At 42.3% G+C, this 26,157-nt stretch overlaps 1 protein-coding gene and 1 long non-coding RNA gene across 4 annotated transcripts; one reads left to right on the forward strand and one right to left on the reverse strand.

Annotated features, from left to right (window-relative positions):
* Positions 1 to 3,021: 3,021 nt before the first annotated feature.
* On the forward strand, positions 3,022 to 7,975 carry gbx2 (gastrulation brain homeobox 2). The gene is made up of 2 exons (XM_039792663.1): positions 3,022 to 4,071; positions 5,898 to 7,975. The coding sequence occupies exons 1-2, from the start codon at positions 3,579 to 3,581 to the stop codon at positions 6,440 to 6,442; spliced, it is 1,038 nt and encodes a 345-aa protein (XP_039648597.1). The 5' UTR covers positions 3,022 to 3,578; the 3' UTR covers positions 6,443 to 7,975.
* A 1,373-nt stretch (positions 7,976 to 9,348) lies between these two features.
* Positions 9,349 to 9,956, reverse strand: LOC120554070. 3 transcript variants are annotated; one of them, XR_005638307.1, is made up of 3 exons: positions 9,689 to 9,956; positions 9,508 to 9,611; positions 9,349 to 9,413 (listed from the first exon to the last, which is right to left on the reverse strand). It is a non-coding gene; the product is annotated as an uncharacterized LOC120554070 (long non-coding RNA). The 3 variants fall into 3 exon arrangements; XR_005638306.1 differs by having other exon boundaries at positions 9,508 to 9,615; XR_005638305.1 differs by having other exon boundaries at positions 9,508 to 9,592; positions 9,689 to 9,952.
* Positions 9,957 to 26,157: the final 16,201 nt, after the last annotated feature.

The following is a 26,157-nucleotide window of genomic DNA, read 5'->3' on the forward strand; positions in this document are numbered from 1 at the left end:
CAGAATGCACCTGAACACACCTCCCTGTAAGACCAGCGCCCAGAATGCACCTGAACACACCTCCCTGTAAGACAGCACGCCCAGAATGCACCTGAACACACCTCCCCTGTAAGACCGGCACGCAGAATGCACCTGAACACACCTCCTGTAAGACCAGCGCCCAGAATGCACCTGAACACACCTCCCCTGTAAGACCAGCACGCCCAGAATGCACCTGAACACACCTCCCTGTAACCAGCACCCAGAATGCACCTGAACACACCTCCCTGTAAGACCAGCCCCTCAGAATGCACCTGAACACACCTCCCCTGTAAGACCGGCCACGCCCAGAATGCACCTGAACACACCTCCCTGTAAGACCAGCACGCAGAATGCACCTGAACACACCTCCCCTGTAAGACCAGCGCCCAGAATGCACCTGAACACACCTCCCCTGTAAGACCAGCACGCCAGAATGCACCTGAACACACCTCCCTGTAAGACCAGCACGCCCAGAATGCACCTGAACACACCTCCCTGTAAGACCAGCACGCCCAGAATGCACCTGAACACACCTCCCCTGTAAGACCAGCACGCCCAGAATGCACCTGAACACACCATGGGCCACAGTTGGGTACAGACGGGAAACTGACAAGATGGGGCCCATGAAAGAGTTTTAAAAGAGAGAAACAGGACAGAGAAATAATAATAATAATAACAGTAATAGTAATAATAACAGTAATAGTAATAATAAAAGTAATAGTAATAATAATAGTAATAATAATAATAGTAATAATGGCGGGTGTGATCTAACAGCAAACAGAGCGAGAGGAGAGGGGACGGATCAATGGTCCGCTTTAGTATTTCAGAACATCTCACTGTTTTATTTCCGTAAACGCTCCTCGGCCATTCAGACGCCTTTTATCGCCGCGTGTTGCAGCGACTGATGATCTGAGCAGGTAAGCAGCTCCTATTAGAGGCCGCTTCACCCCCTTCCTCACCCTCTCTCCCTCCTCCCTCCCTCCTCTCCTTCATCACATTATGGATGATCGCAGCGCTCGGCCTGCATGCAGGAAAGGTTTAATTAAATCACAGTCCAATCATAATCCATGTTGTTAATTAAACTGGATAATTTATAAGCACAAAAGAGGATATTTATTAGCTGCTCTGCGCTGTAACGCGCACGCTCCCCGTGCACGGACACTTACAACCTTTTAGTATCGATGCCGCCGCACGGTGATTGATAACGACAGCGAGGCTGCTGAACTATTTGTCTAATGGCCGTGCAATTAAATCCCCTTGTAAATGACCCATGCCTCATTTCATCCTAATCTATGGAATTTTGATTGAATTTGTCAGCGCTAATTGAAAAATACTGCTATTTAATGTCTGCATTGCAGTTGCAGATCAGGACGACTTTAATGAGATTGTGTCCCGGTGACCCTGAGGGAAGGGGGTTGGGGGGGGGGGGGGAGTCCACTGGGAGATCCACGCGGGGTCAGAGGTCGTTTCTCTCTGGCTACATCTGACAAGGTTTGGATTCATTGATAAAGAAGCTGCTACAGGAGTCATTAAAATGGAGTTTGATGCAAATATTTATGATTCAAAAGCTGTTTGGGAGGTGATGGCTCGCAGGGTAATCACCATTATGGGATGGATCCCTACAGAGATAGAGCTTTTAGTTAAAGAGTAAGATCCTTTTAGTTTAACATGAAACAGCCCCGAAATCACCATCACCAAACTCCACCAGACTCCATGTAAATAATCAGGACTTTTAGCGTGTATAGAGCCAGCATATCTCCACCAGACTCCATGTAAATAATCAGGACTTTTATCATCGTAAAACACACTTCATTCAAAGTGGACAGAAACTAAATAAAACTATTAAAAGCCGTCTTGGTTCATCTTTCCACTGTTCCAACAATCACCACTCTGGTTTGGTTGAAATAAACCCTTAATTCACCCATTTACATGTGGAGATATGCTGGCACTATACACGCTAAAAGTCCTGATTATTTACATGGAGTCTGGTGGAGATATGCTGGCTCTATACACGCTAAAAGCCCTGATTATTGACATGAGTCTGGTGGAGAATATGCTCTCTATACACGCTAAAAGTCCTGGATTTACATGGAGTCTGGTGGAGATATGCTGGCTCTATACACGCTAAAGTCCTTGATTATTTACATGGAGTCTGGTGGAGATATGCTGGCTCTATACACGCTAAAAGTCCTGATTATTTACATGGAGTCTGGTGGAGATATGCTGGCTCTATACACGCTAAAAGTCCTGATTATTTACATGGAGTCTGGTGGAGATATGCTGACTCTATAAACGCTATAAGTCCTGATTATTTACATGGAGTCTGGTGGAGTTTGGTGATGGTGATTTCGGGGCTGTTTCATGTTAAACTAAAAGGATCTTACTCTTTAACTAAAAGCTCTACCTCTGTAGGGATCCTTTCTATAATGTTGTCACACACTTAAAATAATAATCTGAGTCTGTCAGCGGCAACAACACAACTTTTAGTGGACGGGAACTGATGGTTCTCTCGCTCAAAAGTGATTTACCTTGGTTATTAACTCTATACAAAAAAGAGACGTTCAGGGATGATTTTCACAATAAAAGTCTCTATTTTGTCCTTGTAAAATTGCTCATTTCAGACAGAAGTTTGTCTTTTTTTTCCTAAACATGTTTCTCTCACACACACACACACACACACACACACACACACACACACACACACACACACACACACACACACACACACACACACACACACACACACACACACACACACACACACACACACACACAGCTTATTATTTACGATGATGTGTTTTCCCTTTTTTAAATGGCCTGTGGTCCCAATTTGTGTAATTGGCGTTCATCCAGGAGACCAAAAAGGCAAGCTGTCACATCATTCTCAACTAGCCAATCAGTGGCCAGAGAGAGGCAAAGGGGGGCGGAGCTTGCGCGGTGAATGCAGCGCAATTAAACAGAGGGGAGCGCAATTTAAATCCAAAACACTTCTGGACGCGCCCAGCGCAGGAAACACACACACAGTGAGGGAGTCAAGGTGAAGTGGAGCCTTACACACCGGAGCTCTGACGCGTTTATGGTCCAAAGTTTTGTTGGGAAACTAAAAGCAGGAAACAGGAGAAGTGTCGAGTTTTTATTTGTATTCTCTCTTCGTGACTTTCTGCCTCCGCTTCTCTGATGGAATGGTTTTATTTAATCGGATTACTTCTCCTCTGAACACCGGTGGTGTGCCGGAATTCTCTCACCTCCTTTCTTTCTCCTTTTTCTAATCTTAACCACTCGTTTTTATGTCTAAACCTAACTGGACAGTCATTTTTCTCGACTAAATTGAACTGTGAAGACAGCGAAACGCAGAGCCAAATTTCCCCCCTGAAGAGCGAGCATTTGGTGCGATAAGAGCGACGGAAAACCTTCCCCTTTTACGCGCTGAGACCTCAGGCAGAGGGGAGATTTCCAGCCTGAGCTCCAGCCGCGGATCCCCCCACGGGGCTCTGCTGTCTTTCTAGCCGGCCAAAGCGCGTCTTTCCCGGGCTCCTCCGAGCTGCAGCGGCCGTTAAATGAGCGCAGCGTTCAGCCCGTCCTTCATGGTGATGCAGCGGCCACTCGGAAGCACCACCGCCTTCAGCATTGACTCTCTGATCGGGGGGCCCCCGCAGCCCAGCCCGGGACACTTTGTCTACACCGGATACCCCATGTTCATGCCGTACAGGTCGGTGGTGCTGCAGCCGCCTCCTCCGCCACCCCCGGCCCTGCAGCAGGCTCTCCCCGCCGCACACCACGCGCAGATCCCCAGCCTGCAGAGCGGCTTCTGCTCCAGCCTGGCGCAGGGAATGGCGCTCACATCCACGCTCATGGCGTCGCTGCCCGGCGGCTTTTCCCCGTCCCAGCAGCACCAAGAGGCTGCCAGAAAGTTCGGCTCGCAGTCGCTGCACGCGGTCTTTGACAAAAGTCAGGAGCTGCGGCTGCACGAGGAGGACGGGAAGAGCTTCCTGCAGGGGAAAGAGGCCGCAGCGATGCACGCTTTCCACGACACGGAGCAGACATCCACAGGTACGCAGAGGGGAATGTCTATATCACCCGAAACTAAGCCTCAAACACCGGCTCTGACTCTCACAACTACTAGTTCAACTTCATAGTAAAATACACAAAAAACGGCCCATTCATATTTGACTTTAAGCCTCATTTAGGAAACATTTCTCCATCATAGAGGTTTTAAAATATCAGGGATATATAAGTGTGTTAAAATATTATTTCACGTTTGAGATTCTGACCGAAATATTCACATTTTCAACATGTTTTATTAGAGGAAGCAAAACATTTAAAATCATTGTTAAAATGTGACTCGATTCAAGAGAAAATGAAGAATAAAACCAGCTGATCAGAGCAGGGAAAGAGAGGATCGTATATCGGCAGGTTTGGGCTGATTAATTACGGACTAATAATCCTTTAATTCCGTTACTTTTAAACGTGCTAAAAATACTTATTTCTTTGCCATGTGTACAGTTATCCAAAATCTAAAAACCAAAAAGGGTTAAGATGTCGCCTGGAAAAACAAATAAATGTGAAGAAATAATTCTGTAAACGTGTCGCAGGAAGAGTTTTTTTTTTAAAGGCCTCAGTGTCTCGATTCTGTAAATCAGACAAAGTCATAAACATGTTGCTTTAGCCTATTTCTCGGATTATTTGAGATTAAAAACGTATTTTACGTCCAGAATTTTACTTGAATCTGACAACGTGTTCACTGAAACGTCTGTATTTGTGTACATGTACACAATGTAAGGCACAGATATGTACCTTACACCTCGGAAAGTCCTACATGTACAATGGAAGCTGCATCATTGTACCTTAAAGATTCATTTTTGTACTTTAAGGGAACATGTGTACCTTAGGGAAGAAAAATGGACCTGTATTGGACCTCTTTTTCGGACCGTTTTTGGTGAGAAATCATCAGCGTTTGATGGTTCCTGTGCTGATATTAATACAGACATTATAGGATTTTATTTGTGATTTAATCTGACGTTATTCAGCTCCGTTTCACACGCGGACACACACAATGCGAGCGGCCGCGCGGAGAGACGCTTCGTGCGTAATTACGCGTGAAAAATAAAAACTCCCTGCAGAGCGCGTGCCTTCCAAACACTGATCTGATGATGGATATTGACACGAGACACGACAGGACATCCCCCTCCTTTAATTCACTCCCACAGATGTCACAGTCAGCTTCAATTTAACAACATTTCCGGGCAAAATAATAAGTTCCCGGATTTAAAAACGTGACTTTTGATAATTTGGGGTGCTTTATGGCACGTTTTCTCTCCGAGTCTTTGGAATTATAAAGCAGTTTTTTAAGAAGACATTTAGCACAGTTTATTTAATCTTTATAATCAAACTAAACAGATATTTTTAGACCGAAATTATCAGATGATTCAAATCTTTAAGTTTCTCGTTTAACATTTAAGTGATTTATGATTTTCAGGCAGGAAAAAACAGCTTCTGATTTCGATTTTTCGGGGATTTTATGTATTTTTGTGTGTGTGTTCATACTAATAGTTGTTTTTTTTGTGTTCCTCAGAGCTCACAGTAATTAAGACTCAAATGAGAACGTAAAGATGAGCTATTAGGAGATAATTTAGACAGAAAATTTAAACCATTAAGTGTTCAGGATTTGCAGGCAGAAAAACAGCTTTTTGATTCGATTCTGGGGAAATGTTCCGACTTTTGTGTGCGTGTTGATGTACTAATAAAGTTGTGTTGTGTCCTTCAGTCAGAGCCCTTTGTGTGCGTGTTGATGTACTAATAAAGTTGTGTTGTGTCCTTCAGTCAGAGCCCTTTGTGTGCGTGTTGATGTACTTATAAAGTTGTGTTGTGTCCTTCAGTCAGAGCCCACAGTAAAGAAGACTCCAGGGAGGAGGAGTGCGGCCGGAAAGATGAGAGCTTCTCCATGGACAGCGACTTGGACTACAGCTCGGACGATAACCTGCTGTGTCACAAGGAGGATGGGGGGGAAAGCGGCGGCGGCAGCGGCGGGCTAGAGGACGGCCAGCACGTGCACGGAGGCCCGGGCTCCGGTGGAGGCTCCGGTGCTGGGGGAGGAGGCGGCGGAAGCGGGAAGAACCGGCGGCGACGGACGGCATTCACGAGCGAACAGCTGCTCGAGCTGGAGAAGGAGTTCCACTGCAAGAAGTACCTGTCGCTGACCGAACGCTCGCAGATCGCGCATGCGCTGAAGCTGAGCGAAGTGCAGGTGAAGATCTGGTTCCAGAACCGGCGCGCCAAATGGAAACGGGTCAAAGCCGGGAACGTCAACAACAAATCCGGGGAGCCTTCCCGGAACCCCAAAATAGTTGTTCCCATCCCGGTGCACGTGAGCCGCTTCGCAATAAGGAGTCAGCACCAGCAGATGGAGCAGGCCAGACCATAATAATAAGAATAATAATAAGAATAATAAGCAAGGGAAACCAAACTTGCTTTTCAAGTGACTGAATCCCGTGTTGAAGAGTTTATTTTATTTAATTCCCTGCAGGGCACTTAAAATCTCAGACAAGTCGTTAAATATGTGGCTTTTATTTAGTTTGTCCGATTTCATTTTGAAATAAAAAGAAACAGGTTTTTGGACAAACTTTAGTTGAATTTGGTTAAAAAGTTTAAGCTTCTTGGGGACAAACTTGCTTCAAGAAAATCAATTAAACCTAAATTACATTTTTTGTATCAGGTAAACTATGTTGTTAATTTTAGAGAAAATAAAGACTTAAATTAGCATCTTTTAACCAACAGAACAACCGAAAAATACCATTAAATTAAAATAAAATGAAAAAACAGAAGTCTTTCACATAGTTCTGATTGTAAGGAAACATTTGGCTTCTTAAAAGTGCAGTTTATGTAATTATAACTTTATAACCTTAACACTCTACATATTGACATGACGCCACCTAACCAAATAAAACCTTTATGAAATGTTAAAAGCAGATCACGAGGCTTGAATTTAACAAAATAAAAGCAGAAATTGATCATCTGAGGCTTCTGAGCTGATGAGAATCCGATTTTTTCAGGTTAAATTATAACAATAGCCTAACAACAGCTTCGTGAATGCACTTTTCCTGTAAAAAAAATAAAAAGTCTAATTTCATTTGAAGTTGATGAAAAAAAAATCTGCCAAATTCCTTTATAATACTGTTGGTTTTAGGAGCTTTTCAGACTCAAATTAAGCTCGTTTTTCTCAGAAAGAAAGTGGAAATATCTCAAATCTAAACACTAAACTGATATTAATTGCTTGTTAAATAAGGCCGTTTTTAAAAGGTCACATTAACAAATCTTTTAATAACATTCTTGAGTCTGACAAAGTCATTTTGGGTAAACTGTGGCAGTGAGTTTAGATAATTACACTTTTTCCCCATGGAGTTTGGTGGTAATTACTGAAAAGGGCGTTTGGATTCAAGAACCTTGTGAAAATGAAACCGGTTAGTTTTTTTTTCCTGATGTTTTCAGGCTTTATCGTTCACTTCTTTACAGGAAATAAAAAAATATACATTTGAAGGCTCAACACGGGACTCAGTGGCTCGTTAAGATGGACATTTCTCCGCACCAGGAACCGCAGTATTCAGATCTAATCGTTTTGGAGCGACACCAAAAACTGTGCGTAATCACGCGCCGCTGAGGATGAAAAGACAAACTGACATGTACATACACACTCGGGACCAAACGGAGGACTTCACGTGTTATTATGAATCATTATTCTTGATTTGAGAAACATTTTGGGGGTTTTCTGACCCTGCTGTCTGTGCTACTGAAGAGTTTAAAACCTCTTTGGATCATTATTGCTTCTTTTATTTTATTTCTTTGGGACAAAATGACGCTGCTAATTTATTTATATGAAAGTGTGCAAAAGTAACTAACATTCCCTGACGTATGGAGCTTAAAAAAAAAGAAAAAAAGTGTGAATTAAAAGATGAAACCAGATGTTCACAGCTGTCTCCGTTCATGTTCTGGATTTACGACAAATTGCCTTTTTCCTCCAGTTTATTAATCACAGACTTAACTAAAATATCTATCAGATCTTCGGTTTGGAGTGAGTTCAGTAAAAACACAAACACATTTTATAAGTTTAGTTATGTCAGTGGTTAGCTCTAAAACTGTCCAGATGTTAATTTAAAAAAAATAAAAGTCCAGATTTACTTTCTTTTATTTTGAAGGCCTGATGCTTTTAAAAAGGCCACAAAACTGGTTTTATTTTTAGAAATTAAGGAAAATAACTAAATCCATCTATTTACAGTCTGATAAAGGCTTAAGAGTGTAACATAATTTGTGACAGAAATATTTATCTGGTTTAACTGAAAATAAAAAAAATAAAAGTCCAGATTCTTTTGTCGTTTTATTTTGAAGGCCTGATGCTTTTAAAAGGCCACAGATTTTCAAATCTAAAAAAATAACATAAACTGGCATCTTATTTCCAGACTGATAAAGCTTTAACATGTAAAAATAGTTTGTGACTGAAATATTTTATTTAGTTTAACTGGTTTGGGAAACAAGAAAAATGGAAATCAGGGCGGATTTGGGGTTTTATTTTGTTGCCTGTCTATGTCATAATCACAGCCTGCAGGTCAAAGGTCACTCTCATTACCAGCCTGTTGTTATGACAGCGGGGGCACGGGATGGATGCGAAAATGCGCGTTCACGCGGCTGCGTGATATAAATCTAGCGCGCTGACATCTGCCCGTTTTTACACTACATTTAAAAAAAAATAAAGAGTGTAACTGCAGATGTTTTTGGACCAACTTGGGTTGGATTTTGTTAAAAAGTTAAAGCTTTTGGGGACAATCCTGCTTCAATAAAACACACGCGCACACACACATACCAAATTAAATGTTTTCTATTGAGGTAAACTAACTATTTTTGTTCATTTTTGAAAAAAATAAGGACTTAATTTAGCATCTATTAGCTCACAAAACAACCTAAACATGCAATTAAGTTAAAATTAAAATGTACAAATAGAAATCCTCACATTTAAAGATGAAATAAATTACTTTAAATTCCGGCAGTGCACTTAAAAATCATCTGTTGGTTTTTATTAAGTTTTATTTATTCTTTCACATGAGTCGGATTTTAAGGAAATGATAAAATGTTAAAAGCAGATCACGAGGCTTGAAAAAAACCGATTTAAAATGCAGTGATGTGAGCTTTTTGTGGACAAAGGGTTACATTTGGTTCAAGATGTGAAGCTTTAAGGGACAAACCTGCTCTAACAAAGATCCAATACACTCCTCATTATATTACATATAATGTAGCATCTATTAGCCAACAAAACTACCTCATAAATACTAAATAAGACATAAATACCTTGGTTTGGCGTCTTGTGGTCGTATCCAGGCAACATGTTGCTCCTTCCGGTCATCAAACTAAAAGAAATTAATTAAGCCAGGCTTATTATTATTATTATTAACTATTTCTGTAAATCAAAGAGGAAACGTGAAACAATAACAAAGCGTCTACCTCCGGAGGTCGCTGTTTAGTGACGTCGTCAGCGACAGGTGTCGGTAATAAAGCTAATAGGCATAGCAACGGAGGCAGTTCCCCCCTAGCAACACAGAAAGAAACTAGCTAGCTAAACTTTATCGTCTTCTGAGCTTTAAAACAACTCAAAAACATCCTTAAACACACTTTAAAAACCTACCGGGAGGCCTCAGAGGCCGTTAAAGTCCAGCGGCGGTTAAAATATAAATACAACTTTTCAAATGAATGACGGTTGACGTAAAGAATTCAGCTTTTCACGTTACGTTACAGAAACGACGCACGTTTGGCCTCTAAGATAAAACATTCAAGATGTTTGTTGAGGTCTAAAGTTGATGAATTTCTCTTCAGTAGCGGCACAAACGCTTGTTTTGTCTGTCAACAGAAGCAGGTTTAATTTGACGCACCTGCGAGACGTGATGACGCAGCTGCACGTGATGACGCACGTACGCACGCAGAGAAAAAAACTGCACTGAATTAACATCAGTTTTAGCCACTGTTAAGTCCGATTTAACGACGTGAAAACAGTTGTGTTATGTCTTGTGGGGCTCGCTCTCTTGCATTATGGGATGTGTAAACATACAGTTTCTTTAGAGCTTGACCCAAACTAGGGACTGAAAATGTAAAAACATTTTTTTAACCCTTTTTTCGACACCTTTAACTGCTGCTTTGTGACCATTTTATTGTGAATCACCCACATTGATAAACGAGTGATACTACATTTATTTAAGAACAAACAGCAGAAAATATCTCAGTTAAAATATATATATTTTTTAGCATTAACTCTTGACTAATGTTGCTGTTTAAATACTGCGATTTCTACATGGACGCTGGCTTTGAATTTGGTCAGAGGAGAGTTTGTTATCACTGCCGTCAGACGCACAGTGCTGAATCATGACGATTATGGAGACAGAGGGTCTAAAATATCTGATTTAACATCACCACAAATCACACATTACATCTTTCTGGACCCCGTAACCTTTTCAGAGTCGTTCAGACGTGATGTGATGTGTCAGCCAATAACAATCCGAGTGGAGACAGAACCCCTCAGTGTGTGGACTTTAACCTGCAGTGGGAGCAGAGACGGGGCGGCTGCGTGTGACTCTAATGAATTTTTTTGCAAATTGTAATCAAGCGGGGCCGTCGCGCTCGGCTGATAGATGAGACCCAGGGGGGGACTCAGGCTCGGCCTCGGCTCTTCGCTGCAGCTTGCAGCCTCCCTTCTCTTCTTCCTCCCTGCTCGGGCTTCACATGAACTCCTGCTGATTAATCCTGACGCAGCCACCACTAACGCTGTCTTCTTATGTAGTGTGTCTACCTGAGGGACAAAGAATCCAAAAGGAGATGCATTTTTTTGTTGTCATCTTTGTTCACCATAATTTCCCTTTCTCTAGAGACTACTATCAAGCAAAACAGAAGTCAATAATGGCCCCAAAAATCAAAGAGTGTAGCCAGAGGCAACGGGGAGGTCTCCCACTTCAAACTGCAATTAAAAATAACAATAAAAAGATACTTATTGAAGTAAACCTAAAAATGTCTTGGTCCATCTGCTGCCTCCGGACTCTATTGTTAAAACAGACACACACACACACACACACACACACACAGACACACACACACACAAACACACACACACACACACACAGACAGACAGACACACACACACACACACACACAAACACACAGACAGACATACACACACACACACACACACACACACAACACAAGACACACACACACACACACAGACAGACAGACAGACAACACACACACACACACACACACACAAACACACAGACAGACACACACACACACACACACACACACAGAGACAGACAGACACACACACACACACACACAGAGACAGACACACACACACACACACACACACACACACACACACACAAACACACAGACAGACACACACACACACACACAAACAAACACACAGACAGACACACACACACACAAACACACAGACAGACACACACACACAAGAGACAGACACACACACACACACAGACAAACACACACACACACTGACTGACAGACACACACAGACAAACACACACACACACTGACTGACAGACACACACAGACAAACACACACACACACACACAGAGACAAAGACGCACAGAGAAACACACACACACAGACAGACAGACACACACACACACACACACACAAGAGACAGACACACACACACAGACAGACACACACACACAGACACACACAGAGACAGACACACACACTGACAGACACACACACACAGACACCCACAAAGACAGACACACACACACACACACACACACACACACACACAGAGACAGACAACACACTGACAGACAGACACACACAGACAAACACACACACACACTGACTGACAGACACACACAGACAAACACACACACACACAGAGACAAAAGACGCACAGAGAAACACACACACACAGACAGACAGACACACACTGACAGACAACACACACACACACACACACACACAGAGACAGACACACACACACAGACAGACACACACACACAGACACACACAGAGACAGACACACACACTGACAGACACACACACACAGACACCCACACAGACAGACACACACACACACACACACACACACAGACACCACACTGACAGACACACACAACACACACACACACACCAAATCAAAACTCTGGTTCCAAACCAGGAAACTTTCCAACATAGAAAGAAGATTTTTGTGACACGAGAGTTTATATTAAGAAGCATTATTCTCGTCTTTATTGAAAAGAGACACATTACAGTAGAAGACTCTGTATTAAGAATTTTTACGGTACTGTACAGCCAACAAAAAGTCAATAATAACAATAATAATAATAATTATTATAACAAGAACAATATTGTGTCTGGATGATAAATCATAGTAATAAAACCTGGACGAAAAATATACAAAAACGTAGGTTTGGTGGAGGTGGAGGTGGAGGCAAAGAGGGTTAAAATTATAAATAATGTTGGGGACAGAAAGTCTTCAAGAGGTAACACGACCAGACGAACCAAACGGTAACCATAAGGAGTCCTTCTTTTATTTTTATTTTCTTTAATTGAAGTCTTATGTACAGGTGAGGTGGTGAGCGTTGAGCCGAGATATTAGTGCTAATGCAGTTTCCTCGCAGGCGTGAATTATCTACAAGCAGAGAGGGGGTCAAACTCAATTTCCCAGAGGGCCACGCTGGATAAAGAGAGCATGACACCAAGGGCCAGACACGGAGAGTTTATTGACTCGCTTTTGTTACCGAATGTCACTTTTGTTTTCAACATTTTGGTAGCTTTTTGTTGAGACTTTCTCAGACATTTGTCACCTTTTGGTAAATTTGTTGATTTTTCCGACATTTTTGTACCCTTTTTGTTGACATGAAGCCCTACGAAAGTCATCAAAAGAGATCCTCAGCCATCGTAGAATTTAGCAAAATCAAACAAATGATTAACAATGATTATTTTAACTCTCTCTCTGCTTCTTCTGGGTTGAATTTATGAGTCTCAGAGTCGGCAAATCAGCCTAAATTCTGCTTTGAATGTCACGTAATTGCAGTTTAAAAAACACTTTCCATGTGTTTTTGGTTTGGCGCACAACTAGGCGAGCCAAAATGTATTGTGAACCCAAATTGATATTCGGGCCAGCTCTAAATCTGCAACAGGCCGAATTTGGCCCGCGGGCCTTGAGTTGAGCGTAAAGCTCGTAACATTCGCGCTATAGTCTATACGCTCACCTAAAGGATTATTAGGAACATCGGTTACATTTCTCATTAATAAAATTATCTAATCAACCAATCACATGGCAGCTGCTTCAATGCATTTAGTTCTGAAGGTTGAAAAGGGGGGGGGGTCAAACACAGTATTAGTACGACGTTCCCAATAATCCTTTAGGTGAGCGTATATCCACGATATATATTCCACTTCTGGGATTGAAGTCTGCTGGATGTCCCTCCTTTGAAAGGAGAACTAGTTTAGGCAACACAAATACTGAGTCAGAGCTAGTACAACATCAGGAATTTGGCTTAAAATGAGTCACAAGGAAACTACTAAAGTGAAGACATGATGTCACAGGACTAAGGTCCGTAAAAGTCAAATAAGTTTTGAAAAACAGCGAATGTTGACTTCTGAGTTTACACAGGTAACGAAGTCACGCATTTGTTTCAGGGATGCACCGAATCCAGGACTGGGCTTCTGATTGGGCTGAATATTTGGGCTTTTTGACAGAGTTCTGGTTTCTGCCTGAACCGTATAATTTTTCTCCAGGGAACCGAACGCTACGCCTGCACTCGGCGCGCTACGCTGGTCGCCGTAGCGACGGCGCCGTTGGTTACGCGAAGGTGTTTACGTAGGTGGAGCGTTCTGAGAGGCTGTGAGGAAGTGGACATGGATCTGGTTAGCAGAACAAGTTGTTGTTTGGCAGTACTTTCAGTCAAAAGAAGACCATTCAAGTCCAGCTACATGTTCAATCTGCTCAATGCTGATTGGTCTGGTGGTGGCGAGGACCCTAAACTATACACAACATGGCCGCCGTTACAACATCTGGTACCAAACAGCCGAAAGAATACGAGTTGTGCACGAAGGAATCTCCAGACAGCAGCCAGAATGCAGCAACTTCAGGTACGGCAAAGGAAGGACAGTCTCTGTTTACTTCATTCATGAGTTTACTGGGTTCATGGACTGAGGATGGGAGGAGGAGTCAGCACCATCTCTACCAGGGGGTTCAGGATTCAGCCAAAACCCCAAAAATCTGGATTCGGTGCATCCCTGGTTTGTTTGTCACCTTACTTCCTGCTTTACTCTCGTCATAGTCTACATCCACGATGTACCACTTCTGGGATTGCTGCCGGATGTCCCTCTTTTCAGCCGGATGTCTCTGTGTTGGTGTTCTAACCTCTGGTGGATTCATGAGGACTGTGGTTAACTGGTCCTCAGATCTCTGCAGGGTAAATCCAGACAGCTAGCTAGACTGTCTGTCTGTCTGTCTGTCTGTCTGTCTGTCTAACTGCTCCTCAGATCTCTGCAGGGTAAATCCAGACAGCTAGCTAGACTATCTGTCCAATCTCAGTTTTCTGTTGCACGACTAAAACTACTTTTAAACGTATACATGTTCCACCAAAACCAGTTCCTTCCAGAGACTATTTAGCAGAGGCACCGTGGCTCCGTCCGGAGCTTAGCCCCGCCCACGACGATTGTGATTGGTTTAAAGAAATGCCAATAAACCGGAGCACGTTTTTCTCCCATCCCAGAATGCTGTGGATGAAGGTCTGGCAAAGACGAGACTACATTGGCGCCAACGCCACTAGAAAAACGTTCTGCACCGCGCTAATGTCCGCTAGCTTAGATTAGCTGCAACTGGAGCTTCACAGGAAGTTTCGAGTCACTAAACATTTTCCTACTCTTAATGTTTAGTTTCGACGATAACAAAGAGAGCGGGAAGTAGTAACGTCAGCTAGCAAGTTGAAACTAATGCTAACAGAGATGCAGATAGCTTTAGCGGCAGATGACTCTGCAGTTTCTGTAAATAGAAAGTTAAAAACAGATGTCAAGCTTTCTGTGCTGCGATTAGATTAAATAAAAAGACTAAAGGAGATTCAACCGCGCAGTTAGCGACATTTAGCGTGCTAGCCGCGGCTGGAGCTTCACATGATGTTTCTATTCCTTATACATTTTTCCATTTTCGTGTTCGGTTATCTCTCGGACAGAACAAGTAGCGTGTGTAAAGTGAACCTAAGTGAACTGTACTAAAGTGAAAGTCTTGATATTTTGCTTGCCAGCTGAAAACAACGCTGCCATGCTAGTTGTTTCACCGCGATGATGCGGCAGTTTCGGTAGCTAAAAACGGTTAAAATCAGCCGTTACAGAGTTCTCTCTGCTCTAATGAGATTAAATCAACAGACCACAAATCAGCAACCAACTGAAATCTAGCCATTACATTGCCTCGCTTTCTCTCCGTTAGCTGAGTTTCACCGTAGCTTGAATTTTAGCGGTGCAAGCTGAAACAATGCTGCCATGCTAACGTGCTCACTGCTAGCTACAGTAAGCGTTAGCTTTATCCCATTGACAAATTATTTCAGTGCTAATAAACATTTAAAAGCAGACATTACCGAACGTTTTCAGCCCCAATTAACTTAAATAAACGGATTTTGTGGCGTTGTTTAACAGTATTTTACTGGAGAAGCAGAAGCCGTTTGCCAGCTGTTGCTAGCTAGCAGTCAGCGTTTATATTTCCCCCTTGACATATTATTTTGTTGCCTACAATCATTCAAAAGCAGATGTAACTGAGCTTTCTCTGCTCACAGGAACTTCACTGAATAGACTAGTTGCTCAGAGTTTAAATGCCAAGCCAACCACGGCTTAGAGAAATCAGTCAAGCTTATAAAAGACGAAAAACTAAACTGTAGCGGAAAGTTTTAAGAAGGACTGAATCAGATTTAGTGCATTTCCGTCATAAATAAAAGGACGTCTTTTCCCTGTCCCGTATCGGGACAATCGCGGGACGAGTTGGATATAAAAACATAAAATAAAATCACACGTTGCGGTCAAACAAGGTCGGACGAAATTAGGAACGTAAAGGCAAATAAAAACAAAAGGCATAAGTAGGAAAAGTTCACGTTCTTCTGTTTTTCTTTTAGCTCTTTCATACATTTCTACAAACAAACAGGCAGAGTGTTTGCGGGTTTAAATGGCGATATTGCAGCGTTGTCAGCGTATGAAGTTACGATGCTTTTATGAATATTGCTTGGATACACAATCGGGGTTGAGAGCTGCTTCTCAACCTCTGCAGCAACTTTTACGTTTAGCTGTAAAGAGAGCAACGAGACGAGCGCTAGATGCCCGGCATAGTGTTGAAAGGAAAAATCTTAAAGAGCTTTTTTTTTTTTGTCCCGACAATCATGATCAGTTAGCGTTCAGTCGACTTTCGCATCCAGCTACCAAAAGAAATCAGCGCTCAGTCACGTCTTCGGCCAATCATCCAGGGCGAGAGAGGCGTCTCGAATGTGGTATTAACCTGCTACACGTTCATTATTCATCTGAAGAGGAGCTTTACACCAGTGGTTCCCTACCGTTTAGGGGGTTTCACTCGCTTGAGATAAGAATACCAAATGGGCGCTGTTTCGGTTTTATTGGTTTTTAGCCAAACTTGACCACATTTGGACTCATTATTGAATCAATATTTGTCCACATTTGGACTTGTTCTTGACTCAAAACGTGACCACATTTTGGCTCAGTCTTGACTCCAAACTTGACCACATTTGGACTCAGTCTTGACTCAAATCTTGACCACATTTGGACTCAGTCTTGACTCAAATCTTGACCACATTTGGACTCAGTCTTGTCTCAAAACTTGACCACATTTGGACTTGTTCTTGACCTAAAACATGACCACATTTAGGCTCAGTCTTGACTCCAAACATAACCAAATTTTGGCTTAGTCTTGACTCAAAACATGACCACATTTGGACTAGTCTTGACTCCAAACATGACCACATTTGGACTAGTCTTGACTCCAAACTTGACCACATTTGGACTTGTTCTTGACTCCAAACTTGACCACATTTGGACTAGTCTTGGCTCCAAACTTGACCACATTTGGACTAGTCTTGGCTCCAAACTTGACCACATTTAGACTTGTTCTTGACTCCAAACTTGACCACATTTGGACTAGTCTTGGCTCCAAACTTGACCACATTTGGACTAGTCTTGGCTCCAAACTTGACCACATTTGGACTCAGTCTTGACTCCAAACATAACCAAATTTTGGCTTAGTCTTGACTCAAAACATGACCACATTTGGACTAGTCTTGACTCCAAACATGACCACATTTGGACTAGTCTTGACTCCAAACTTGACCACATTTGGACTTGTTCTTGACTCCAAACTTGACCACATTTGGACTAGTCTTGGCTCCAAACTTGACCACATTTGGACTAGTCTTGGCTCCAAACTTGACCACATTTGGACTAGTCTTGGCTCCAAACTTGACCACATTTGGACTAGTCTTGACTCCAAACTTGACCACATTTGGACTAGTCTTGGCTCCAAACTTGACCACATTTGGACTCAGTCTTGACTCCAAACTTGACCACATTTGGACTCAGTCTTGACTCCAAACTTGACCTAAAAGTTCTCGAAACTGCTCAGACTTTTAAATATTCTCGGATTAGATTTGAGCGGTCTTGCTTACAGCCTTTTGTCTCGCCCAAATGTTTTTAATTTCTCGTCCTATAACCCTTCTTCTGACCGTAGGGAACCACTGGTTTACACTTTTCGATGCCTTGCTACCTTAACGTCCTGCCCTGGATGAGCCTAGACACATTCAGTCCATGCTGCTGTTTGTTTCCCCAACACAACAAACACACAATAAAATCACTTCCACTCTACTTCCTGTGTTCAGTAATGTACACAACGTCACCGTTGAAAGAGAGAAAGTGACAGAGAGAGATTATTTACAACAAGGATGTTCTCAGACCAGAAAGGAAGAAGAAGAAGGAGCCCTTCTTGGTGATTGGCTGAGCAGATCAGGAAGGCTGTCTGATTGGACGGGACTGGAGGGAACTCATTCTGAATAACATTATAGACAGATCTTTACAGAAACACTTTCTTATATCATGTTCACTTAACCAACCCTTTAAACTCTTAAAAATGCTTTCACGTTTTGGGAATTTCAAAGTGAGTTCAAGTGTCTGAGCTGACAGCACATTATATCAATTGAAAACAACAACAAAAGAAATCCCTTTTTCGCTCCATTCGTTTGTTAGCTTGTTTCCTTTTTCCTTCCCATTTTGTACACAATAAAACTAAATTCACTTCAGGGACAGTTTAAATTAACGGTTATTCAACCAGGAAGTGACTCAGGCTCGGGGTTAACGATGCTCACAGTTCAGTCCGTTCAGATAAATTCAACAGACGAAGAAAAGAAATGACAAAAAAATATACAACATGAGTGGATGTTTTCCCAACAATGTGAATGCTGTTTTTATGTAGAATCAGTTTTGGGCTGGACGATCAACCACATGTGTCATATTACGGACATTATGAATTTTTAGCAGACCTAAATTAACTCTGATGTCACTTTAAAACACAATAAATAAACCGTTTGAATCCAATAAAGTTAAAGTGAGAGCAGCTATCAGAACCGGTGACAAATGTTCCACTGTCCAAGTGTCTGTGTGTGTGTCTGTGTGTGTGTTTGTCTGTCTGTGTGTGTCTGTCTGTCTGTGTATGTGTGTGTCTGTCTGTGTGTGTGTGCATCTGTGTGTGCATCTGTGTGTGTCTGTCTGTCTGTGTATGTATGTGTGTGTCTGTCTGTGTGTTTGTGTGTGTCTGTCTGTGTGTGCATCTGTGTATGGGTGCGTGCGTCTGTGTGTGTGGTGTGTGTGTGTCTATGTGTCTGTGTCTGTCTGTGTGTGTGTGTGTGTGTGTGTGTGTGTGTCTATGTATGTGGTGTGTGTGGTGTGTCTGTCTGTCTGTGTTTGTGTGTGTCTGTCTGTCTGTGTGGTGTGTGTGTGTCTATGTGTCTGTGTGTGTCTTTGTGCATGCGTCTGTGGGTGCGTGCATCTGTGTGTGTGTCTGTGTGTCTGTCTGTCTGTCTCCATGTGTGTGTCTGTCTGTCTGTCTCCATGTGTGTCTGTCTGTGTGTGTCTGTGGGTGCGTCTGTGTGTGTCTGTCTGTGTGTGTCTGTGTCTGTGTGTGTCTGTGTCTGTGTGTGGTGTGTGTGTGTCTGTGTGTGTGTCTGTGTGTGTGTGTGTCTGTGTGTGTGTCTGTGTGCGTCTGTTTGTGTGTGTGTGTGTTGTGCGTGCGTCTGTGTGTGTGCGTCTGTGTGGCGTGTGTGTGTGTGTATGCGTTGTATAGCGTCTGTGTGTGTGTGCTGTGTATGTGCGTCTGTGTGTGCGTGGCGTCTGTATATGGCGTGTGTGTGTGTGTGTGTGTGTGTGTGTGTGTGTGTGTGTGTGTGTGTGTGTGCGTCTGTGTGTGTGTGCGTGTGTGTGTGCGCGTGTGTGCGTGTGTGCGTAAGCGCTGCGTCTGTGTGTGTGTGTAGAATATTTCCAGCGTCTGCTTTTTAAGGGATCCTCTAACAACGTCCGATCATTTCCAACGGCTCCAGCCCTTTAATAATGACATATATATATTTGCTGGATTTCTTCGTTTCTAAGATCGTGAATTTAACATATTTGGGTTTTGAGTAGTCGGTTGAATAACAACGGCAATTTGAAGACGTCACGTCTGGTTCTGGTGAATTGTGGCGGCCGTGTGTGATGTTTTTTAAAAGCCGAAGAATGTCTCTATTAACGTAGAAATAGATCATCTGCAGATGTGTGTGATAACCGTCCAAGCCCTGGAAGAGGAGGAGGAGTTGTATAGAAACCAGGGATGCACCGAATCCAGGACTGGGCTTCAGATTCGGCTGAATATTTGGGCTTTTTGACTGGGTTCGCTTTCTACTGAACCTTAGGAAGGTGTTTACGTAGGTGGAGCGTTCTGAGAGGCTGTGAGGAAGTGGACATGGATCTGGTGAGCAGAGAAAGTTGCTGTTTGGCAGAACTTTCAGTCAAAAGAAAAACCATTCAAGTCCAGCTACATGTTCAATCTGCTCAATGCTGATTGGTCTGGTGGTGGCGAGGACCCTAAACTATACACAACATGGCCGCCGTTACAACATCTGGTACCAAACAGCCGAAAGAATACGAGTTGTGCACGAAGGAATCTCCAGACAGCAGCCAGAATGCAGCAACTTCAGGTACAGCAAAGGAAGGACAGTCCCTGTTTACTTCATTCATGAGTTTACTGGGTTCATGGACTGAGGATGGGAGGAGTCAGCACCATCTCTACCAGGGGGTTCAGGATTCAGCCAAAACCCCAAAAATGTGGATTCAGTGCATCCCTGGTAAGAAGTTGTCTCCGTTATGAATCTGAACAGAGTGAAGTGAAAACAACTTAAAACTCCAAACTCTGGTTTAAAGAAGCTGGTCCCTGAGCCTGGCAAGAACTTCTGTACATTAATGACTTTATACACACCCCCCCCCAAAAAAGAAAAAAAAAAAAAAGAAATCCCAGAATAATTGGTCCAGCAATGCACATCAAGATACAATATACACAATCCAGGAACAATGCCTTAAATTAAACGGACAAAAGTGTCTAGGACATGCGATCTATCACACTTAAAAGCCTCTAAGATCTGATAGCTTCTTGTTATTGGGGTCTCCCTCTGAAACATGGAGATCATCTGCCACGTTTTAAAAAACGAAAAAAGGCCAAAGTGTAATAAGAGCAGGCGAGAGTTCACAGAATCCTTAAAATAAAATCAAAAAACACAGGTGCAGAGAGGAGTCCTCGAGTGACGATGACAACGATGATGATGATGATGATGATGATGATGATGCGGGCATGCGACGAAGACTCCCCCGCTCTCGTTTCCTTCGTGAAATCTTCGTCTCACAGTTTTCTTCGTTTCCCGCTCGCCCGATGAAGACGATATGTGTGTGTGTGTTTTTTTTTTTTTTGGGGCGAGACAAGATTTTTCCGATGAAACAGCCAGAGAGTGATTTTTTTTTTTACTTTTTTTTTTGAAGTTTTTGAGGAAGGGGAACTTGTTTTTCCATGTAGTGTTAAATTAAAAGTCGCGTGATGAGGTATGATTGATGTCTGTAGAGCTTTAGAGCAGCGCCCGTCATCGTTCGGTTTTCCCACAATGCTTTGGAGTTTTTTTCTTTCAGTGTCAGTCTTAGCGAGTGGTGGTTGTCAGTAGGGCTGCTCCCTCTTTAGTGGATTAGTCGACTAATCGGTTGTTTTGGTCTTAAGTCAACTTAGATCTCTGTAGTCCATTAGTCAGGTCTGATGCTGTTTTCATGCTGAATGACTGATTTCCATACGAGCTCATCTCTGGTAAACACAAGAAGTAAAGTGGTGCTTTTAGCACGACTCAGATTTACACATCTGTCTTTTAATTAAATCGACTAATCGACTAATCGACTAATTGACTAATCAATTAGTCACGACTCAACGAGTGTTGGTCGACTGAGAGTTTCTTCACAGCCCTGGTTGTCAGGCGAGCCGAACGGATCGCAAACCGGAAAGTGGTTCCCAAAATAAGGGATTCCTGCAGAATCCTGGCCAGGACACCGGCTCCCAAGCCACACATGGGCCACAGAAACATACGACAGGTCATGGCCACACCCAGGCCAACAGCCAAATGAACTGACCCTGTCACACAGACATATATCCAAACACAGACCAACACACCAAGACTGAGAGAGGGAGAGAGAGGGAGAGACATATAGAGAGAGGTAAGAGAGGGAGTATATATATATATATATGGGAGGAGGGAGGAGAGAGAGAGGAGAGAGAGGGAGGGAGGAGAGAGGAGGAGAGAGAGAGAGGGAGAGAGAGAGGGAGGAGAGGAGGAGAGAGAGGGAGGAGAGAGAGAGAGAGGGAGAGGGAGGAGGGAGAGAGAGAGAGAGGAGAGAGGAGAGAGGAGAGAGAGAGAGGGAGGGAGGGAGAGAGAGAGAGAGGAGAGAGGGAGGAGAGAGGGGAGAGAGATATATATATAAGAGGAGGAGAGGAGAGAGAGAGAGAGAGAGAGAGAGAGAGAGAGAGGGAGGGAGAGGAGAGAGAGAGAGAGAGGAGAGAGGGAGGAGAGAGAGAGAGAGAGAGGGAGAGAGAGAGAGAGAGAGGGAGAGAGAGAGAGAGGGAGAGGGAGAGAGAGGACAGAGGGAGAGAGGGAGGGAGAGAGACGCGGGCCACGTATTGCTATAGGTAGGTAGGTAGGTAGGTAGAGAGAGATAGGGAGGGAGATAGAGGGAGGGAGGTAGGTAGGTAGAAAGAGAGAGATAGAGAGAGAGCTAGAGAGAGAGAGAGATATAGATAGAGAGAGAGATATAGATAGAGAGATAGAGATATAGAAAGAGAGATAGAGATATAGATAGAGAGATAGATTGATAGAGAGAGAGATAGATAGATAGATAGATAGATAGATAGATAGAGAGAGATATAGATAGATAGATAGATAGATAGAGAGAGAGAGAGAAATAGATAGATAGATAGATAGATAGATAGAGAGAGAGATAGGTAGATAGATAGAGAGAGAGAGAGAGTAGATAGATAGAGATAGAGAGAGCGAAGTAGATAGATAGATAGAGAGAGAGAGAAATAGATAGATAGAGATATAGATAGATAGAGAGATATAGGAGAGAGAGAGAGACAGATAGATAGATAGATAGATATAGAGAGAGAGAGAGAGATAGATAGATAGATAGATAGATAGATAGAGAGAAATAGATAGATAGATAGATAGAGATAGAGAGAGAGAGAGAAATAGATAGATAGATAGATAGAGAGAGAGAGATAGGTAGATAGATAGAGATAGAGAGAGAGATAGGTAGATAGATAGAGATAGAGAGAGAGAGAGAAATAGATAGATAGAGATATAGATAGATAGAGAGATATAGAGAGAGAGAGAGACAGATAGATAGATAGATAGATAGAGAGATATATAGAGAGAGAGAGAGACAGATAGATAGATAGATAGATAGAGAGATATATATAGAGAGAGAGATAGATAGATAGATAGATAGATAGAAAGACGTCAGCTTGGACAAATTGTTTTCAAACATTTTGAAATATAATCAAGAGATGAACTATTAATATACATACAGTGTTACTTGGAGCCATAGATGGAGCCAACTCTCTCCGCTGCAGAGTAACAAACACACCTGTGTGTGTGTGTGTGTGTCTCTGTGTGTCTCTCTGTGTGTGTGTGTGTGTGTCTCTGTGTGTGTCTCTGTGTGTGTGTGTGTGTGTGTGTGTGTGTGTGTGTGTGTGTGTGTGTGTGTGATCACAGCCTCGACATCGTTAACGAGCCGCCGTTTGATACCCTCCATTCATCTTTTGGACCTTTTGAAAGTTGGACCTGCGAAATACCTTCACACACACACACACACACACACACACACACACACACACACACACACACACACACAGCTTCAGATATTTGAAGTGGCCACACACAGGTAACAGCAGGAATGCTCGGCCACATTCCTCTCTTCGAAGGGAGTTTTTGTGACTGCTTTGATTCCTCGAGCAGCAAACTCCTCTCCAAGTGTGTGTGTGTAGTGTGTAGTGTGTGTGTCTGTGTGTAGTGTGTGTGTCTCTGTGTGTGTGTGTGTGTGTGTGTGTGTGTGTCTCTTTAATTGCCCTCTCAGATCACACACTTGAGCGTGTCTCAGCTGAAGAGCTTCTCTTGCTCCTGTAATAATCCAGTCAGTGTGTGTGTGTGTGTGTGTGTGTGTGTGTGTGTGTGTGTGTGTGTGTCTCTCTGTGTGTGTGTGTGTGTGTGTTGGTGCAGCTGCAGAAGGCCTCTGACTGCTCCTTTGTGGATTTCTCTTTTAAAGTCGAGGTTAATCAGGAAGATGGGCGCCGCTCGCTCGCCTTCACCGGTCAATTAGGGGTCAGCGGGGGTCAAACAGGTGGCGAACAAAGAGGGCTTCTGTGGTGGAGCGGCGTCCAGGTGGTCCCCGTGGAAACCTGACGCCAGGAGAGCGCGTGGCGTTTAGTTTTATTCCCTCTGATACACATATCAGATGTTTGTGTGAAACGTGGAGATGTTACCATACACTCAACTCACCATACCATTCAGAAGTGTGTCTGTGTGTGTGTGTGTGTCTGTCTCTGTGTGTGTGTGTTTGTCTGTCTGTGTGTGTGTGTGTGTATGTGTGTGTCTGTGACTCTCTCTGTCTGTGTGACTCTGTCTCTGTGTGTGTGTGTGTGTGTGTGTGTGTGTGTGTGTGTGACTTATACTCCTTTATTTATGCATATGTATATAGTGTATATATTTTAATTTGTATCTTTAAATATTACGCCTTTTTTAACAACTTTCACAGTTTTTTGTGTGTGAAATATTACTTTCTTTATTAGAAACATATATTCTTCTCCAACATACAGAAACATATATTCTTCTCCAACATACAGAAACATATATTCTTCTCTAACATACAGAAACATATATTCTTCTCTAACATACAGAAACATATATTCTTCTCTAACATACAGAAACATATATTCTTCTCTAATATACAGAAACATATATTCTTCTCTAACATACAGAAACATATATTCTTCTCTAATATACAGAAACATATATTCTTCTCTCCAACATACAGAAACATATATTCTTCTCTAACATACAGAAACATATATTCTTCTCTAACATACAGAAACATATATTCTTCTCTAACATACAGAAACATATATTCTTCTCTAACATACAGAAACATATATTCTTCTCCAACATACAGAAACATATATTCTTCTCTAACATACAGAAACATATATTCTTCTCCAACATACAGAAACATATATTCTTCTCTAACATACAGAAACATATATTCTTCTCTAACATACAGAAACATATATTCTTCTCTAACATACAGAAACATATATTCTTCTCTAACATACAGAAACATATATTCTTCTCTAACATACAGAAACATATATTCTTCTCTAACATACAGAAACATATATTCTTCTCTAACATACAGAAACATATATTCTTCTCTAACATACAGAAACATATATTCTTCTCTAACATACAGAAACATATATTCTTCTCCAAACTACAGAAACATATATTCTTCTCTAACATACAGAAACATATATTCTTCTCTAACATACAGAAACATATATTCTTCTCTAACATACAGAAACATATATTCTTCTCTAACATACAGAAACATATATTCTTCTCTAACATACAGAAACATATATTCTTCTCTAACATACAGAAACATATATTCTTCTCTAACATACAGAAACATATATTCTTCTCTAACATACAGAAACATATATTCTTCTCTAACATACAGAAACATATATTCTTCTCTAACATACAGAAACATATATTCTTCTCTAACATACAGAAACATATATTCTTCTCTAACATACAGAAACATATATTCTTCTCTAACATACAGAAACATATATTCTTCTCTAACATACAGAAACATATATTCTTCTCTAACATACAGAAACATATATTCTTCTCCAAACTACAGATGCTTTTTAGATTTCAGACTTTTCTCTACAGCTCTGCAGTCTGTGAGCTTCTCTTCTCTCCTCCCTTTGAGGAATCAACCTGTGACCTTTTTAAAGCGACTGTGATTCATTTTTCGATGGTAATAATGTTCCTGAGATCGGCCCCCACAGCGCTGAGCAGCCTCACTATATTCCACTCATTTTAAAGCCTTTAACTCGCCTCGCCTGCTGTGGGAGGAGGAGGAGGAGGAGGAGGGAGGAAGAGGAGGGGAGCGAGTGAAACAAGCAGGGTAACATTTAAAGTGTCGGCCTCTCTACGACTGTATTTCATCCTCCGTAAATGCTCCCGGTAGCCCCGGGGGAGTAAATATTACCGAGTGTTTTCTGTTTAAGACGGAGCATTAAAAAGCATTAGAAGGAGCAAAGGTCGGAGGTCACGGAGCTCGCAGCGAGACCACCTTAAAAAGAATCGCAGCTGCAGTCAAGCCTTCAAAATCCTCAGGCAACAAATCCATGTTTTAATCTCTTGTTTTTTCAAACACCAAAACATCTCTTCTCGTTTGCATATTTTTGTCTTAGGGGC

Source organism: Perca fluviatilis, chromosome 24 (assembly GCF_010015445.1).
Source record: "Perca fluviatilis chromosome 24, GENO_Pfluv_1.0, whole genome shotgun sequence".
In the NCBI taxonomy this organism is placed as follows: Eukaryota; Metazoa; Chordata; class Actinopteri; order Perciformes; family Percidae; genus Perca; species Perca fluviatilis.

What these genes read in the sequence shown, in the direction of transcription:
- gbx2 (XM_039792663.1), top strand. Translation starts at nt 3,579, where the DNA reads ATGAGCGCAGCGTTCAGCCCGTCCTTCATGGTGATGCAGCGGCCACTC. An exon ending in CACGGAGCAGACATCCACAG is followed by an intron (nt 4,072 to 5,897) that starts GTACGCAGAGGG and finishes TGTGTCCTTCAG; the next exon opens with TCAGAGCCCACAGTAAAGAA.